Source organism: Drosophila eugracilis, unplaced genomic scaffold (assembly GCF_018153835.1).
Source record: "Drosophila eugracilis isolate 14026-0451.02 unplaced genomic scaffold, ASM1815383v1 contig_2152, whole genome shotgun sequence".
NCBI lineage: Eukaryota > Metazoa > Arthropoda > Insecta > Diptera > Drosophilidae > Drosophila > Drosophila eugracilis.
The window spans coordinates 2,733,942-2,750,993 of record NW_024573036.1 but is presented as its reverse complement, the minus strand read 5'-3'; the positions used below and the strand labels follow the sequence as shown (position 1 = coordinate 2,750,993).

General features: G+C 44.0%; 6 protein-coding genes across 6 annotated transcripts; 4 read left to right on the top strand and 2 right to left on the bottom strand.

Annotated features, from left to right (window-relative positions):
• Positions 1-583: 583 nt before the first annotated feature.
• LOC108111005 (F-box-like/WD repeat-containing protein ebi) lies at positions 584-3,958 on the top strand. Its single transcript, XM_017220316.2, has 3 exons — positions 584-980; positions 1,052-2,250; positions 2,319-3,958. The coding sequence occupies exons 1-3, from the start codon at positions 923-925 to the stop codon at positions 3,162-3,164; spliced, it is 2,103 nt and encodes a 700-aa protein (XP_017075805.1). The 5' UTR covers positions 584-922; the 3' UTR covers positions 3,165-3,958.
• On the bottom strand, positions 3,943-5,204 carry LOC108111006 (ribonuclease H2 subunit A). Its single transcript, XM_017220317.2, has one exon. It carries the CDS (start codon positions 5,173-5,175, stop codon positions 4,135-4,137), a length of 1,041 nt encoding a protein of 346 aa, XP_017075806.2. The 5' UTR covers positions 5,176-5,204; the 3' UTR covers positions 3,943-4,134.
• A 147-nt stretch (positions 5,205-5,351) lies between these two features.
• On the top strand, positions 5,352-6,340 carry LOC108111173 (60S acidic ribosomal protein P1). Its single transcript, XM_017220552.2, has 2 exons — positions 5,352-5,563; positions 5,710-6,340. The coding sequence occupies exons 1-2, from the start codon at positions 5,492-5,494 to the stop codon at positions 5,974-5,976; spliced, it is 339 nt and encodes a 112-aa protein (XP_017076041.1). The 5' UTR covers positions 5,352-5,491; the 3' UTR covers positions 5,977-6,340.
• Positions 6,341-6,533: 193 nt separating this feature from the next.
• LOC108111172 lies at positions 6,534-7,104 on the bottom strand. Its single transcript, XM_017220551.2, has one exon. The coding sequence runs from the start codon at positions 7,009-7,011 to the stop codon at positions 6,586-6,588; it is 426 nt and encodes a 141-aa protein (XP_017076040.2). The 5' UTR covers positions 7,012-7,104; the 3' UTR covers positions 6,534-6,585.
• A 359-nt stretch (positions 7,105-7,463) lies between these two features.
• Positions 7,464-8,120, top strand: LOC108110637 (ADP-ribosylation factor-like protein 16). The gene is made up of 2 exons (XM_017219737.2): positions 7,464-7,852; positions 7,928-8,120. Exons 1-2 carry the CDS (start codon positions 7,464-7,466, stop codon positions 8,118-8,120), a joined length of 582 nt encoding a protein of 193 aa, XP_017075226.1.
• A 317-nt stretch (positions 8,121-8,437) lies between these two features.
• LOC108110602 (tetratricopeptide repeat protein 8) lies at positions 8,438-10,929 on the top strand. Its single transcript, XM_017219699.2, has 5 exons — positions 8,438-8,541; positions 9,001-9,440; positions 9,504-10,351; positions 10,410-10,598; positions 10,664-10,929. Exons 2-5 carry the CDS (start codon positions 9,065-9,067, stop codon positions 10,880-10,882), a joined length of 1,632 nt encoding a protein of 543 aa, XP_017075188.2. The 5' UTR covers positions 8,438-8,541; positions 9,001-9,064; the 3' UTR covers positions 10,883-10,929.
• Positions 10,930-17,052: the final 6,123 nt, after the last annotated feature.

Sequence of the window (17,052 nt, the reverse complement as noted above, 5' to 3'; positions counted from 1 at the left end):
ATTAGTGTGACCGAGAGGGCATATGACCGCAATATTGCCATATTGCCATTTCTTTTACTTTTGGTGCAATAGGGATGGGCGAGGTTTTCACTTGTGTCGGAAGTGTGACGTCACATATTGTTGCTATCATATACTCATTATATTGTTTCTACAATATCGTTAAGAATTCGATATATATAGTTAAGAAATAAATGTATTATATTTAATACAAGAGATACAGAATGTCAAGAAACTATCGATACACACTAATCAGCAAGCTATGTGCTTTAATGTAAAATGAGAAAATATGAACCAAAAAACTTAGGTTTACGCAGGCTAGACACTATTAAAAAACTTTTTAAACATTATATTCCTTTGTTTTTTAGAAAAACTTACTGTTCAATGTTAAATTATGGAAAAGGGATTGCAAACATTACGCGAAATGTTCATACAGATGTGTATGTCAAAGCAAAATAAAATTTAATTACATTGTGTACAAAGTTTCTTGACACAATTTGTCTTTTTTTTTCTAACTTTAAATTAAATTTAGGTCATTAATAAATTAAAATCGAAATAAATTGTTTTATTTTTTCTCACACTTAGCTGCGTCACCTCGCACACAGCGCACCCTGACATAACTCCGCCATTTTTTTGCGCGTTTCAGAAACGCGTTTTCGATTCGTGGTTTTTATTTGTGGAAAAAATATGTGAAATGCTAGTGCGGCAAGCAGCGAACTGGCAAATTTGAGAACACAGGATCAACCAGACCGACTGAACGACCAGGAGTAGCCCTTTGTCGTTTGCGTGGAAGTGATAAGCGTGCCGAATGCAGACGCATATGTTACGCAGCAGAGTTCCCATATTCGCACCGCAAAAACCGAACTGGCATTGAAGATTGGAGATTTTGAAGTAAGCTAGTAGCAGGAGGAAACCGCGGGCAGCCATGAGTTTTTCCAGCGACGAAGTGAACTTTCTGGTTTACCGATATTTACAGGAGTCGGGTGAGTAATTCGGAACTTTCCGATTAAACGATGATAACCCGATTTAATCTTCATTAATATGCGTTTTTCAGGCTTTCTGCACTCCGCTTACGTATTTGGCATCGAGTCGCACATCTCGCAGAGCAATATCAATGGAGCATTGGTTCCACCGGCAGCCCTGCTGACCATTCTGCAGAAGGGTCTGCTTTACACCGAAGTGGAGTGGAGCGTGGGCGAGGACGGCGAGGTAGCGCGACCCATCGAGGGACTATCACTTATAGACGCAGTCATGCCAGAGGTGAAGCCCCCTAAGCCCATTGTTAAAACAGAGCCAGGAAAACCAGGGGCAGTGGACTCTTCTGCCCCGGCCGGTGGCAACCAGAACAGCAATTCAAAGCCTGAGATCAAAATCGAACCGGGTACCGGTGCTGCAGGCCTTGCAGCAGGGAATAAGACCGCTGGCAGTACCACGGGAACAAGCACACCTACAGACCAGTCGGCCAGTGAAGTGGACTCCAGTGGGAACGCGGCAAATAGTACTGGCGGAACTTATGCCGGCAACAATGGAGCTGGAGGCAACCAAGCAAGCTCTGCAGGGCCCAATAGCACAAGTACAACAGCTTCTGGAGATTCAACAGCACCAGGTGCAACTCAAAAGAAATCGCAAAACTCCAATGAGGCAGGCAACTCTTCAAGTGGCAATGCAGGCAATGCAAATGCAACTAGCACCGATGATGCAGCTTCTTCGACTTCTACAAATGGCAATAGCAGCACCTCAAGCAGCGTAGAGCAGCCCTCAAGCGGAGTAACGGCCGCTGGTAGCACTGTATCCACCTCTAATCCAGACTCGGCGGCAACGGGAACTGCATCAACGGCAGCTGGAGCCAAAGCGCCCAGTGGAGCGGTCACGATTCGCGTAGGAGCCCAAGGGAGCAATGTTCAAGCTGGTTCAACCTCTGCTCAAAGCACGGCGCCCAGCGGCACCATCTCCTCGTCCACAGGCGGAGGCGCCGGTACTCCCGCAGCTCTTGTGCCGATGGAAATCGACGAAAGCATTGAAATTCCAGAGTCCAAGGCTCGTGTTCTGCGCGGACATGAGAGCGAGGTATTCATCTGCGCCTGGAATCCAAGCAGGGATCTACTAGCTAGTGGATCAGGAGACAGCACTGCAAGAATCTGGGACATGTCCGATGCGAACGCCAACTCCAACCAGCTTGTACTGCGCCACTGCATCCAGAAGGGCGGCGCCGAGGTGCCGAGTAATAAAGATGTCACATCTCTAGACTGGAATGTATGGTTGTCTTAAAAAGTATTTTCAGACTGTTTTTTTAACCGTAATTTTCTTATAATTTCTTACAGTGTGATGGATCCCTGCTAGCCACAGGCAGTTATGATGGTTATGCCCGGATTTGGAAGACCGATGGCCGACTGGCCTCCACTTTGGGCCAACACAAGGGTCCGATCTTTGCGCTGAAGTGGAACAAGTGCGGCAACTATATTCTTTCGGCGGGTGTAGACAAGACAACAATTATTTGGGACGCATCCACGGGACAGTGCACACAGCAATTCGCTTTCCATAGCGCCCCAGCATTGGATGTGGACTGGCAAACAAATCAGGCCTTTGCATCGTGCAGTACGGATCAGCGAATTCATGTGTGCCGGCTGGGGGTAAATGAACCCATTAAAACTTTCAAAGGACACACAAACGAGGTAAATGCGATCAAGTGGTGCCCGCAAGGCCAGCTGCTGGCCTCGTGCTCTGATGACATGACACTAAAGATCTGGAGCATGAACCGCGATCGCTGCTGCCACGATCTGCAAGCGCACTCAAAGGAGATCTACACGATAAAGTGGTCGCCCACGGGTCCAGGAACCAATAATCCAAACACAAACCTCATCCTCGCCTCAGCATCTTTCGATTCTACGGTGAGACTGTGGGATGTGGAACGAGGCAGCTGCATCCACACGCTGACTAAGCACACGGAGCCCGTCTACTCGGTGGCCTTCAGCCCGGACGGCAAGCACTTAGCCTCCGGCAGCTTCGACAAGTGCGTCCACATTTGGAGCACGCAAACAGGACAGCTGGTGCACAGCTACAAGGGTACTGGCGGCATCTTCGAGGTCTGCTGGAACTCCAAGGGAACTAAGGTCGGCGCCAGTGCCTCCGATGGCAGCGTTTTCGTTTTGGATCTACGAAAGTTCTGATCGCTGCAGCTGCCTCTTCTGGATTTCGTCTATTGAGCAAACGCTTATATTAGCTAGGTGTCCCTTTTCCAACTCATAATTTGGTGGAAATAGAATCAGTAGGACTTTACTTGTCTTTGAAATCAGAAATTCTTAACTTTTAAATTTTATTAAGAAATTTAATTCTGTTAAATTTTCAAATGAAGTGAAATATCATTAGTTCAAAATCTGCCAAAGTAAATAGATTTGGAACTGGAAACCAGGCCGTATATATCCTTTCTTAGCTATCCCGCCCTGCAATCTATCTATATTTGTAATTGCTTTAATTTCTAATTAGCTGTTTAAGATTCAACTCTTGAGATCCTCCCTTTTCTGTCCACGTCTTTTCCGTACGCTTATTCTCGAGTCACACCAAGCCGAAATGCGCCTGGGTTCCCAAAGGCTTCAACTTGGTTGTTGTTCTTTTCCGATCTGCGGAATGCGACTCGTCTCTTTTTAAACTTAGTTATAAGCTCTATGTTTCTAAGGTCGTCCCTTTTTATACAGAAATCGTTTAGTATAACTTTATGCATTTTGTTATTGTGTCGATCGAAGATACCAACCAACACCCACTCCAAAAACCTTAATCAAATCCCACATATTTCCTCTGAGATAGAGGGATTTCAACGAGATCAGATCAGACCGATTCACGCATACATTCAGAACAGTGTAACTGCATCCCCTGTAGTCTGTAAAAGAACGTAACCATAAGAATTATAAAAACACGAGAATGGCGAAAACACAAAAACAGCTAAATCCATTAAAGATACAAATTAAATCGTTATATTTTTATTTTGGGACAAATTTTTAAATTGGGCTTAATCTTAAAATTGAAATTTTATAAAAACTATAGAACTTTATAATGCTTAGGTAAATAATGTTAAAAAATATTTTAGCAGATTAACAAAGGTTTAACTTAATATATATTAAGATACTTAATATCCAGAAATAATTAGAACTCTATAACATTTCCAAGATGTCGTTGCTTGTAAAAGCGACAATCCTCTCGAATTACCTCGCCGGACTTTGTGGTGCCCTTAAAGAACTTTGTGAGCTTCGTGCCGGCGTACTTGGGTTTCTCGGAATCCGGTTCGTCGAACTCCATGTCGTACGCCTTGTCCGCTAGCGCATTTTCCGCCGTAGACCAACTGAAGCGCACGAGGCGAGGAAATCCAAACACTAGATCTATGTGCTCCGTCAGAAATCTCTTCGTAACCGGATCTCCTGGATAGCCACTGCCAAAGGCATTGTCCTTGATGACCAATCCCTCGGGGAACTTCCACACCTTGAGGGCATGATCACGGGTTACCTTGGCGCAAATACTGGCCGCCGAGACAATCGGATAAGTGGAATCAGCTTTCTTGGCAACGGTGATCTTAAAGTTGGGGAAACGTTTGAGAAGCTTCTCTTGATATTTCTCGGGCGGACCCACCGTGTCTACATATACTTCAGCTATATTGACACCCGCGTCGATCGCTTGTTGGATTAAACCCATGGCCGAATCCATAGAAACCTCGTTCAATGAGCACTTGGACCGCCGGTACATGCTTGTGCTTATAGTATTTGGTGATATGATCTCTACGGCCCAGCCAATACAACTTGTGGCATACTCCTTGGTGTTAATATCGTTGAATATGATGTCCCGTTTATCCTCGGTCAACTGTTTGGAATCGGCACAACCTAAGTCCTCGAGAGCTTTTTTGCTTTGCACAGGACAGTAAGAGATGCCGTATACCATGGGACCCAGGACAGGACCGCGACCTGCTTCATCAACACCCAACATGCAGGGTTTCTCTTTGCATATATCCGGAACATCGCTAAGGTAAATCGTATTACGACTGTTCTCTCTGCCGGCTATAAAGGGTCCCAAGGTTTTCAATGAGGTGATCTTGCCGCTGTCCGTAATGTTCTCATCTTCGGTCTTACTGTCCTTCTCGTCCATGTCTTCCATGCTCTGATCTTCCTGTTTTATTTCTATATCTTGGTCCGACATTTTTGCGCGCTTTTTTATTGTTTACTTTTATATTAAGTGTGCCCGTATAAATAATTGCGCCTTTTTTATGTAGTTATTTTACGGCACCGATGGTATCTTTATGGTTCGTTGCTCCCAAATAAAATCGAGTAAAGTCTGACTATCGATATCAAAATCGATGTTTCAGCAGCTTTGGTTCCATCTCTACCTTTTCCTTCTCTTTCCGGTTTAGGATTTTAACCAGCGTGCTTGTTCTCGTCTCGAGCTAAGGCCATTTGTTATAAACAATTAATTTTTGGCAACTTGCACAATCAGTGATTAGCCACAGCATTTCGACATGTCCACCAAAGCCGAGCTCGCCTGCGTCTACGCCTCCCTCATCCTGGTTGATGATGATGTTGCCGTCACTGTAAGTTTTTGGATTCGGATATTGCGGACCTCAAATCCTCCAAAGCTTAAGCCATCTGGCTGAGAAGTTGGATGGTTTCTGTGTCTTACTGCATAGTCGATGCTGCGGTTACGAGTGCTAATAGTATTTTCGCAAAATCCTAACAGGGCGAGAAGATCAACACCATTCTGAAGGCCGCTAACGTCGAGGTTGAGCCCTACTGGCCCGGCCTCTTCGCCAAGGCCCTGGAGGGCATCAATGTCAAGGACCTGATCACCAACATCGGATCCGGAGTCGGTGCCGCCCCAGCCGGAGGTGCTGCCCCTGCTGCCGCCGCAGCTGCTCCAGCCGCCGAGTCTAAGAAGGAGGAGAAGAAGAAGGAGGAGGAGTCCGACCAGTCCGACGACGACATGGGCTTCGGTCTGTTCGACTAAGCTTAGTACCACAACCCCGGCATTCTATAGAGATCTTCTGGACAACCTGACATCCGTTGTGTTTGTGCTCTAATCCTCGAGGGGCGGACGTGTGCTCTTGTTTCCCGACCTTCGTACACGTTTTAATGTACAATTTCGAGGAAATATAGAAAACGTTTGCTAAAAAAAAGTGTTGACTGCCTTTTTACTGAAACGGTTCGGATTTAATTATGTTAAGGAAATTTGTTCGACAAGCCACGAATATATCCGCGTAGGCCCTAGGGTGTTAATTGTATTTAGGCATAAAGGGTCTGGTATTAATGAATTTTAAACTTATACAACTTCATGGTGAAAAATCGAATTAAACAGATAATATCAAACTCAATATTAATCGGAAAGTATTTAATGAATGGTTATCAAGTGTATTACATTATTTGTATCAAAAAGGGTTACTAAATTCTCTCTTAGGATGCAGCCAAATACCAAAATGGAAATTCATAAATTTCGTTTTCAATTCTAAATATGATAAAATGGCTTAGTTTCAAAATCTTGTCCAGAAACAAACATAAATGCGGTTCTTATCTCAACACTGTTGTACAGCAACTATTTATTGGTTGTGAAAAACGTAAATTAGAAGATCGCTTCCTCAAGGACCTTGGCCAAGGCTCGCAGATTAGGCCCGTCAATCTGTTTGAGACCCAATCCAACCACAAACTCCGTCGGGCACTTGTGGAGACCGGTTCTGTTGACCAAAAACTGAATGGCGCTGCGGGTCTCGTCAGTGTCCAACCCTAAACAGCAATTCATCGTGATGGGCACTGAAACGTGAAATTCTGGATTGTCCACGGGTCCATGCATACAGGGAACAACACGTTCATCTCGGTGGACGTCGAAGTGCACGTTGTACATGCCGGGAATCTTGCCCAGCTGGGTTATGACCAAAAACCACTTGTTGGCAAAACAATGGAACACTATCTCGGTGGGTACCCCATTTACATTAGCGGAGAATTGCCTGTCAAAACCGACATCACGAGGTTTAACTGTTCCACTGGTCATGTTTTTGGCAAAATTAAAGAGTTTTGAAAACAATTTTGATTTGTTTACGATGAGATAGCAAAAAGTGTGACCGCATAGTGAAAAATTTAAAACACTATCGAAACTTCCTGTTTCAGCCCAAGAGATGGCGCAACTCATGTTTTGAAATCGTAGTTATTTATATACATTTTTATTTTAAATTAGCGTAGCAGTGCCCCCTAGCGGAAAAGTTATGCAGACTTACGCACCTTTTCGATATATTTTCTTATCGGATTTAAATAGAAATGTTATTTTTGTAACTTTGTATAATAAACATTAATTTTATACCTTTTTGAGAAATAAACACGAAAATTCTAGAACATAAGTAAATAAATAATACGTCATGTTAAATTTCCTATACAATTTTGAATTTAATTGGTTGGTTACCAAGGCTACATATGTTGGATCCATAACTAAAGTATATATTAACAGAAATGTCCTCCTGCATTTGCTTGGGTCCCAAAAGGGCGGGTAAAACTCACCTGCTCAAAGCTTTGCAAGATCCAGATTCCATAGACGAGACCACCTTTTCAATGCCCACCATTGGAACTGGGATTTACCGCATCCATTTTCCAACAAAATCGCCCAACGGGGATAAACTTAGGCCCCCTCCCGCAGATACTCAGCTTAACATACCCCAAGGCGGTAAAAATTTGCCCAAATCTATACAAATTTTGGAGATCGGAGGAAGTATGGCTCCCTTGTGGCGACAGTACTTCGAGGATGTCAAGAAGCTTATTTATGTGGTGGACACTTCTAATCTCTGCCAGATTTCCGCAGCTGGTGTTCTTTTCTATTCAATTTTAACAGAACCGCGACTTCAGTAAGTACGGCCACAAACGTATCCTCTTGTTACAAGGCAAATACAAGAATGGCCAATCGATCTATTTATTTGTAGGCACAACACAAAGATCCTTTTGGTTTTGGCCAAAATGGATTACTCCTACCGTCAGATGCGAAACGAGGCCCTACTTATGCTGCAGATGTCCAAATTACAGAAGCAAATTCGCCAGCAGGTTACAATTGTGGAGGCCAGCGCAGTAACCAAAGTGGGTCTAGATCCCATCTACGATTGGCTCCAGAGACCCTAATGAAAAATATCGGAGACAAGAACCGAAATGATAAAGATATTCATCGTGTTTTAATCAAAATCTGTCAATAAAATAATTAAAGTTCGGCTTATAATGCTCTCTATATACTTCCGGGAAATGGTCTTAACTGGAGGTTATATTAGCTAAAACTTAAATAGGAACTGGAATGTCAGGTAGATTCACAGGGTGGTCTAGCCAGTGTGTCAGAAAAGGGATAGGAACAGGCGAACTACCAAACCAATTAATGTTTTGGCCTACCAGGTCTCCATGGCAATCACCTCTTACCCCGAACTTAACCAAACCAAACCGAACCGGAAGACCCTTTCCATATGGCGCGTATATACATACCTGCCAGAGGCCAGTCAGTCGATACAAGAAACCACAGCGGAGGAATCTACAAATTAAGTCTCGTGGAAAAGAGGTAGGCGGGAGGTACAAATTATGGGCATAGAAAAATTAGATGGCATGCAGACGAGCCAAGAACTAAGACCAGATTCGAAACCAGAAGAATCCAGTGACGTGGTGCGGAGGGAGAAGAACCGCAGGAAGCGGCAGCCACATTCCTGATGCCCCTGGATTTCGGTCTTGGAGGGGCAGAGGAATGACACGCATCCGGTTTTAAAATTCCAGCGATCGGAGCGCAGTAAAAGAACCCGAAAAAAGGAACCAAGCCAAGGAATTCAAACACTTGAATCGGACACAGAAGCCGAATGCACTCAAAAAAAAAAAATGTTCCACAAAAATGCTTAAATGTGAAGTACAGATTTTTAGTGTTCTTCAGATCTTTGAAACTTAGAAAATCACCTCTTTTTACTGATAAAGATTACTAAAATGCTTGGTAAATTATTTTAACCAATTTATCTCAACTATATATTCTTAGGTGGCCCATATATTTCTACTAATTTTTTGGAGTGTGGCAGCTAAAAAGCTAAGGACGCGAAACGATGGCGACGGCGACGTTGGCGACTTTGGAACTGGACTACTTTAGGGCGGTGTCCCTCTACCGACGTCGCTCCTACGAGCGCTGTGCGGACCTGTGCAACGCACTCCTGCAGGCCGGTCACGATGGCCATGTCCAACTGTTTGCCACCAAGGAGGAGGAGGAGGTAGACCAGAAGCAGCAGACGGAGTATAGCAGATTCGGTAGCAATTTGCAACGCATTGGCCCCAGGCCAAGAGGAGCAGCAGGAGGAGTAGCAGACTCTGGAGCATCCATCATAATGCCCACTTGGCTGATGGAGGGCGTTTGGCAATTAAAGATGCGCGCCCTGACGCAGCGCGTCTACCTGGACGACCTGGAGGACGAGGTCGGAAATGAGGGTGAGACAATTTTATAATTTCACCTAAACTTTTTAATTTTCTAATAATTTTTCACCCCTTTAGGCACGGAGGAAGTTGAGTTCGAGCGCATAGCCACTGCTGCTCGTCCAGGGAGCAGCATAAAGACTGCTTTTCAGCCACGCCCACTCACTAGTCAGAGGGCGCAGCAGGCGAGGAGCAGAGGTTCCGGGGTGGCCCACTCCAGCGACGGTCGGTTGAATAGTTCCAGGCCCGGATCGGCGGCGGTGGCCCGTCCTGGAACAAGTCTAAGTCGACCGGGGTCTTCCCTAGGCTCTCGTTGCGGCACCGCTTCCAGAATTCGAGCCACTTCTGCAGCGGCATTCAATGTGGGTGATGCCACCTCTAAGCTTTACCAGGCATCCCGTCTAAACCCCACCATATACGCTGAGCGGGAGACTCTGGTGAAGGCCCTGTTCCAGTTCCTCTATTACCACGAAGCGGATGTGCAAAAAGCCCATTCCCTTTGCCAAGCGGTTCTGGAGGTTCAGCGTCAGAAGCCCAGTGGATCCACTGCGTCCAACTCGTCCTGGTGGTGGCAACAGCAGATGGGCAGATGTCTGTTGGCCCTTCACTATCCCCGAAGAGCGGAGCCCTTTCTTCAGCAATCCCTAGCCATCTTTCCCCATCCGGATACTTATTTACTTCTCTCCAGGGTTTACCAAAGGATAAAACAACCCGAGAGGGCTTTATATGTTATCAGCGAAGTAGTGGATGAGCGACCCTTCGATGTCACCTACCGCCTCGAGCAGGCGAGGATTCACCAGTACATGGAACAGCAGGAGGATGCACTGCAGCTCTACAGACTGGTGGCCAAGTTGCAGCCAATTAATGTCGAATCTCTGGCTAGCATCGCCGTGGGCTTTTTCTACGACAACAATCCGGAAATGGCAGTATGATTATCACGATAAGGATCATTAATTATCATATTGATGAAACCATTTTTCATAGCTTATGTACTACCGGAGGATTTTGTCTTTGGGAGCCCAGTCTCCTGAGCTCTATTGCAATATAGCACTGTGTTGCCTATATGGTGGACAAATCGACTTGGTTCTACCTTGTTTTCAAAGAGCTTTGGCCATGGCTACTCAGCCCGGGCAAAAGGCGGACATCTGGTATAATCTCAGCTTTGTGGCAGTGGTAAGCATTGAATGTTTTTCTATATATTCGGTGTTGGTTGATACTCAAAAATACCTTCATTGTAGACTTCTGGTGACTTCAACCTGGCCAGAAGATGTCTCCAACTGTGTCTCACATCAGATGCCCAGAATGGAGCTGCACTTAATAACTTAGCTGTACTAGCAGCCCAAGCTGGAGATATTTTGGGGGCTAAGTCCTATCTGAATGCAGCCAAGGATGTGATGCCGGAAGCTGCGGAGGTTACCACCAATCTGGAGTTTATGGATGTGCACTACAAGCTGTAGATATAAGAAGATAACAGATAAAAGATCGTACTGTTTTGAACAACTTAAGAAAAGTAAACATTAATTAAAAATTGTTGATGAACTATTGCTAAGCCTCGCAAATCGAACGGATATGTCGGGAATTGCCTTAAGGGTTAAGTTCCAAATACTTGGTAGTTGCGCCCGATGAATGACTTTCGTTTTTTCTTTACCTCGCTTACAGTCAATGAAAAATGATTTATGTTTGGAAATACGAGTACATAAGACCCCAGAGCCACCCACCTGCTTATGCTTCCCGTTCCTCCGTTTCAATTAACAGTCTCAGCAGAACAGCTCGGCAATGTTGTGCAAAAATCCAACAGAGAATAGAGGAGTTTGTGGAAACACTATGCAATTTGTCAGGTGTTCGGGTCAGCAAATCTGCTGATGCTGAGGCCAAAGATTTGGCTTCTGGCGAGTAGTGGGAGTGTCGCACTACTCCAACCACTCGGCTTGCGCGCCTTCCCTTTGTTTGAGTGGAACAAATGATAAGCGACAAATATTTGTTGATAAATGTTTAAAAATTAAATGAGCAACGTCCCACGACGTTGAACTCATCGCGCTGGCATGCAAAAGCCAAATATTTATCAGCCTAGAAGGGGCCAGGCCACAGAATTACTGAGCACCCAGTTCTACTTAGCTGGGGATAACAGATCCCATGGCTCGGGGGCCAAGATGCTAATCGAAATTTGAATAACGCTTTCGAGTTTTCGGTTGTGCCAAAAACTTGCTGTTCACACACTCGGAAAAACAACCAACTCCATGAATTAAAGATGCGCAAAGCTCCAAGATGCAAATTGGACTCATAGGAATAGTGTAAGTTGGGGACCCATCATGTTTGGTTTGTAATGGTCATAATAAATTTGATTTAAGCCATTGCTTTTATACGAGTATAATGCATGCTATGAATATCTTAAAATGCTTGATCTATCTATGAATGTCACACAAATACCTTATTTCGTTAGGGCTGTGCTAATTTTACCAAAGATTTACATATTTACTTTGTTTTTCGCAAAGCTTGTTTATTTTCTAATTTAAATGCGAATCCAGACATTTTGTTGTCGTGTACATGTGTATCTCTTTCCACACATCTAGCTGTAAATATATCTCTATCTGTATCTTGTATTTGCTCGTTTCCGTTTTCGAGGAGAGTTTCGTTTTCTTTTTGGCATTGAATTCGCGTAGACTGGGCTTATCAGTGTTTGGGCCGAAATGCGTCAGCGTTTGCGGGCACATGACGGGCTTTTTATTTTTTATCACAGACATGCCAGCGACTTGCAGCACTGTTCACCTGCCCCTCACTCGGAGTGACTAGTTAATCATTGGCGTATTTGCCTCGTCCGGCGGCAGGTGCCTCCAAAGTGTCAAGATGATCTCGTAACGCGACTCCCAATTAGCCGGCCCCACCTGACAGCTGGAGATTGAGCTGTGAGTCGAGTCGAGAAAGGTATTTCATCGCGGCTCCAGATACCCCGTTTTCATCTTTGCTCGGCTTTCAAAGATTAAACTAAAATTTGCCAGACTCATTCAGCCCTCAGAGATCTCTGTTCCACACAAGCGTAAACTAGAGTTTTATAAGAACATTCACAGATCTTTACATCGGTAGGCTTGCTATTTAAGGTGTCATGTGTGAAATTGTTTATGTACATTCCTCGCCCTTCACGCGCCTCTGTTTGAACAAGTGTTTTTCTGCGGTTTATTTCTATTTCTGCCTAAAACTGTGTTACCATAATAATAAGGCCGGCCCGCTATTTTTTCTTTCCTTAACCTGTGGAAAACCAAATGCATTGCAGCGAATTCATTGATGGCCGGGGAGTCGATGTCTAGGATTGCTGACACAGAGATGTAGTACGGTTGCCCCGGGTTTTTTCACCTTTCTCCCGATTCCCTTATCCTGCAGCCCATATAAAAGCTCATTAAAAGCATAAAAATGACCAGCCAGCCAAACGGAGGCAAAGCAGCAGCTACTGTACGGACCTTGGTTGATTTTGTCGATTTTTCGCGGCCATATATCCTACCCCCTTATGGTGTTTCCAGGAGGAAAAGCAAAAGAAAGACCAAAACAGGTAAGTCAACAACATCCATACAATTTACACAGAGAAAAAATCAATAAAGACATTTTATATCACATATCTGGCATCCGACAGTTCATTCGTTAAATCTTACAAAAATATATATTTATTTTCAAATTCTATACTTTTCAATTTCTGTAATCCTGCAAGTAGATTAAGAGCCAGCCAGGATCTTGCAATACAGCTAATATAATTCTAGCATATTGATTCCTCAGTGTATACGCCCGTTCGGGTTGCGCACGCGCGACGTAGACGTCGGCGTCCTCCACTGCGTTTGGCTGCTTTAGAGTGTGTGTGTTTTGTTTCCATTTTTTTTTTTTTTTTGGGGCTTTGGGGCCTTGGCATCCTCGAACCTCGTGCCTTGTGTTGCTCTTCTTCTTGCTATTAGCCGGTATTTACAGGGAACCACTGGAGTATAATGTGTCATGTAGTATATACACGATGATTCAGTAATAGAAAAAGGGTTTCAAGCATGTTAAGATAGTTTTGATTCTTTAAGCAATATATTCTTATAAATTTCATATCTCGAGATCTGAAAACTCCGGAGAAATTTTCAAAGGCTCAAGAAAATTTATAAATTTTTAAACGTTGAGTTCCTTAGTATCGCCAGGTCGAGTTCTTCCTTGTGTGTTGTTGCTGCTGCTGCTGATGATGATGATGACGATGCTAAAGATTGCAATCACGTTGCGCGCAGCGTACAGAATTTGTATCTGCAAGATAAATCTGCGACTCTTCGACTCCCTGCTCCCTGAATTTCGTTTCACTGGAATTTATTTAGAACACATTGTTGCTGCTGCCGTTGGATGTTGCTGTTGGTGTTGCCGTTTCTGCCATCGATGTTTCTGCCGGGGCTTAGCAGGACCAGCAGCAACAGCAACAGCAACAGCAGCACAGCAGCAACATGCTGCATTCCAAGGCCCAAAAAAGGCAAATCCCAAGCTGCAGCTGCAGCAGCAAAATCGATTGGAGGCTTGAAATTTCATTGCAGTTTAGTCGGATTCCCGCTCGCTGACTAAAACTGAGAGAGGAGAGAGAAAAGTTTGGTTCGAATAAATTGAATCGAAACGAATGAGAGGCCAAAGAGTCGCGATGCCGACTGGAAATGGAGTGAAAGTAGGGTAGGCAGATTAGACTCTTTGGATTGGATCTGACTCCAACTTGCCGATCAATGTACACTTGACCGAAAGTCATTGGTATAGTTTTATTTTAATAAAAAAAAGAAAGAAAAGGCAGTAAACCTAGATGGTACAACGTTCTTAAGTCCCAACCAGACAGTCAAAGGTCAGATTTGAGACTCCCCATTCGTTAATCTCACCTTACTTACTACCCCTCTTTTCGTATTCCCAATACCCAAAAGTTTTTTGAATTCAGTCACAACAACAAAAGCAAGGGCAAAGTGCAGCGATCTAATAGGAAGTGACTTAGTAAAACAGAAGTGATAAAAATTCCTGGGACAGAAGGTACGATGATGGGCTCGGCACGAAATGAAGGTGGTGAAAGAGGGACTCTCCATTAACATTATCGTGGCCAGCAGAAATATTTGACCATAATAAAAAGACTACAAAACAACAACACAAATCGAATTGATCGGCGAATCGAAGCGGAAACCTAATCGTCAACTCATCGAAGCCTACGATACCCTCTATCAGGAGTGAAAAGGTGTTATATGGGAATAATTTTGCTTATCGAGATAAATTAGAGATATTAAGTTTAACTATCATGTGTAATGGATATTTTCGAACAATTTATCAAATATATTGTCTTCAACAAGGGTATAAAGTGGGCGAGAATCGGCGATATCGACAAGCCATCGACAGCAATGGAGCGTAACGAAAACACACCAGAAACAGCGACACATACTACTTCAGGTTGGTACCCACGTCATACATATGCCAACTTATTCAATAAATTCCTGGCCTTCTCGCCATATCATCATCGCCAACTACTTTTGGATCTGGCCAAAACCGAAAAATGCCCGAGGAATTTTGAATAGAAAGAGGATCAGTGGCAGCTGCTCTTGGCTAAAAGATCACTTCGCCAAAACAGATTGGCCAGAGTTGCGCGCCAATTCCACAAAAGAGATTCTCCACCCGGAGACTGCAGAGTAAAATCGACTTCAAGGAATTGCATAAAACATTTTTGCTCATTTCTTCTTTTTCGCTTTCCTCGTTGCCGTCGAAACTTCGGCCTCGACCAGGCTCCAAACATCTCGCACACACACAATCACATACGTATGTATATGAATGTATGTAGAATGTATATACATATGTACATGTATGTATGTATGTACATACATATATCTGCTCAATATTGACCAAGAACGTAGCGCCCAAAAGGCAGCTTACAGCAACAGCAACAACAACCGGTCTTAGAGAACCAGCGACCAAGCGATCGACTAAAGACGAAAGAATAACGAACATTAAAAACAAGAATGAAAAGCTCGGATTGAAGAAGTCGAAGATGTAAGTACTCTAAATTTCTCGGGAGTAGTTAGGTTGGCTTGACGATTATAATGGAACCTTCCGCAGGAAAATTTTAGAAGGTTCTTAACAATTCCGGAGTATTACCATCTTTTGTATCAAGTGAGGTTTCAATTTATTTAATTGCTCCTTATTGCTAAGCATACCGCTCGAAATAGTGCATGGCACAGACTAAAACACCTAAGTACACTCGAAGAAATCAAAGGCTGTTCGGATTGTTCCCATCACTCCCCCTCCTCCACGGGGAGTCCCGCCCCTTGGGCCTCCTCCCTGACTTCAGTTAACAAGTTATGACCATGGCAAGGCGACCCGACCCCGACCCCCGACCCGTTGAGAACGTGCTCTCTCGGTTCTCGGCTCTCGACTCCTCGTCTGTGAGTCTTACTGCGACTTGTGGCCAACACTCCAAGGGCGTAGGCAGGACTTAACATGGAAGGGGCAAATGATTTTCCTATTTTGAAGTTTATTTTTCGATCAATTTCGTTCTGATCGACTCGTGTAGTTAACCTGCCGCAGTTTGAGTATTTCTGAGGGTATCCCTTTTTCCCCGCTCCTTTGTGGGGAGTATGTATGCCGCATATTTGAAGCAAATGAAGGAGGAAGAGGAGGAAGAAAAGCTAAAGCTGAAGAAGGAAGAGGGAGCAGCAAGAAAAAATGAAAACAAAACCCACGAAAAAAGAATCCAGCAAATCAAGCTCACATTATGCTGAGGAATGCGCCCAAGTGACGATATCGTAGCAGCAGAGTACGCCGGCCGAGGCAGAGTCTTCAGACGCCCAAGTTCCAATTCACCCCCTGGCCCGTCCCTGGAGCTCTGCCCAGGGAGCTTAACTTTAAGATAGCCGCATTGATAGCTAACGAAGGGATGCTGAAAGTTAGATCTGAGTATTGCAGTCTTTTCAATGGTCTTACGATTTTCCTTGTTTGCTTATGCCTATACAGCAATGTAGGCTTAGTTTAATCTCATTGATATAAGTGATAAATAAAATGTAAGTGTGTATGTACATATGTACATATGTATGTATTGTTAAATCTAGGATACCCATTCATTTTATATTCATTTGATTATCCATGGTCACTTCTTAAAAGCTGTCATTTTGTAATATCTTTATATTTAGCGTATGCTATCTTCAGAGTCCTCTAAAATAAGTCCAAGAATCATATCTTTAAGCTTTACAGGACATCCTTTAAGCCCTTCAGGGAAGTTACCTTCTTGGTTTCGCATTCCAGTGGCGTGGCTGCCCCTCCCAGACCGAACCTCTTCTTTCGCTCCTTCGTCTTCTCGCGAGATAAACCATTGGAATTCCACTCACACTCGGAATCGCACACACACACATACAGCCACAAAGGCAGTTGGCTACTGGGATTCTCCTTTGAAGTTTGTTTTTCTTTTATTGCCTACTGCTATTTACATTTTTCGTGGCTGTTGTGGTGCTCTTGGATTTGTGTTTTTCTTTTCGTATTTTGAGATAGGGGCCGTAGATGTAACTGTAACTGTGTGCGAGTTTTTTCTGTTTTTTGTTTTAAATTGCTTTGCCTGAGCCGATCTCTCTCTTTCGCTCTCATTCGCATTCCAATCTCAAATCTCAGTGAGATACAA

Coding starts and splice junctions, on each gene's coding strand:
- LOC108111172 (XM_017220551.2), bottom strand. CDS start 7,011: ATGACCAGTGGAACAGTTAAACCTCGTGATGTCGGTTTTGACAGGCAA.
- LOC108111006 (XM_017220317.2), bottom strand. CDS start 5,175: ATGTCGGACCAAGATATAGAAATAAAACAGGAAGATCAGAGCATGGAA.
- LOC108110602 (XM_017219699.2), top strand. CDS start 9,065: ATGGCGACGGCGACGTTGGCGACTTTGGAACTGGACTACTTTAGGGCG. Junction 10,352..10,409: donor ACAACAATCCGGAAATGGCA/GTATGATTATCA, acceptor CATTTTTCATAG/CTTATGTACTACCGGAGGAT. Junction 10,599..10,663: donor ATCTCAGCTTTGTGGCAGTG/GTAAGCATTGAA, acceptor CCTTCATTGTAG/ACTTCTGGTGACTTCAACCT.
- LOC108110637 (XM_017219737.2), top strand. CDS start 7,464: ATGTCCTCCTGCATTTGCTTGGGTCCCAAAAGGGCGGGTAAAACTCAC. Junction 7,853..7,927: donor TTAACAGAACCGCGACTTCA/GTAAGTACGGCC, acceptor ATTTATTTGTAG/GCACAACACAAAGATCCTTT.
- LOC108111005 (XM_017220316.2), top strand. CDS start 923: ATGAGTTTTTCCAGCGACGAAGTGAACTTTCTGGTTTACCGATATTTA. Junction 981..1,051: donor CCGATATTTACAGGAGTCGG/GTGAGTAATTCG, acceptor TGCGTTTTTCAG/GCTTTCTGCACTCCGCTTAC. Junction 2,251..2,318: donor TCACATCTCTAGACTGGAAT/GTATGGTTGTCT, acceptor AATTTCTTACAG/TGTGATGGATCCCTGCTAGC.
- LOC108111173 (XM_017220552.2), top strand. CDS start 5,492: ATGTCCACCAAAGCCGAGCTCGCCTGCGTCTACGCCTCCCTCATCCTG. Junction 5,564..5,709: donor ATGATGATGTTGCCGTCACT/GTAAGTTTTTGG, acceptor AAATCCTAACAG/GGCGAGAAGATCAACACCAT.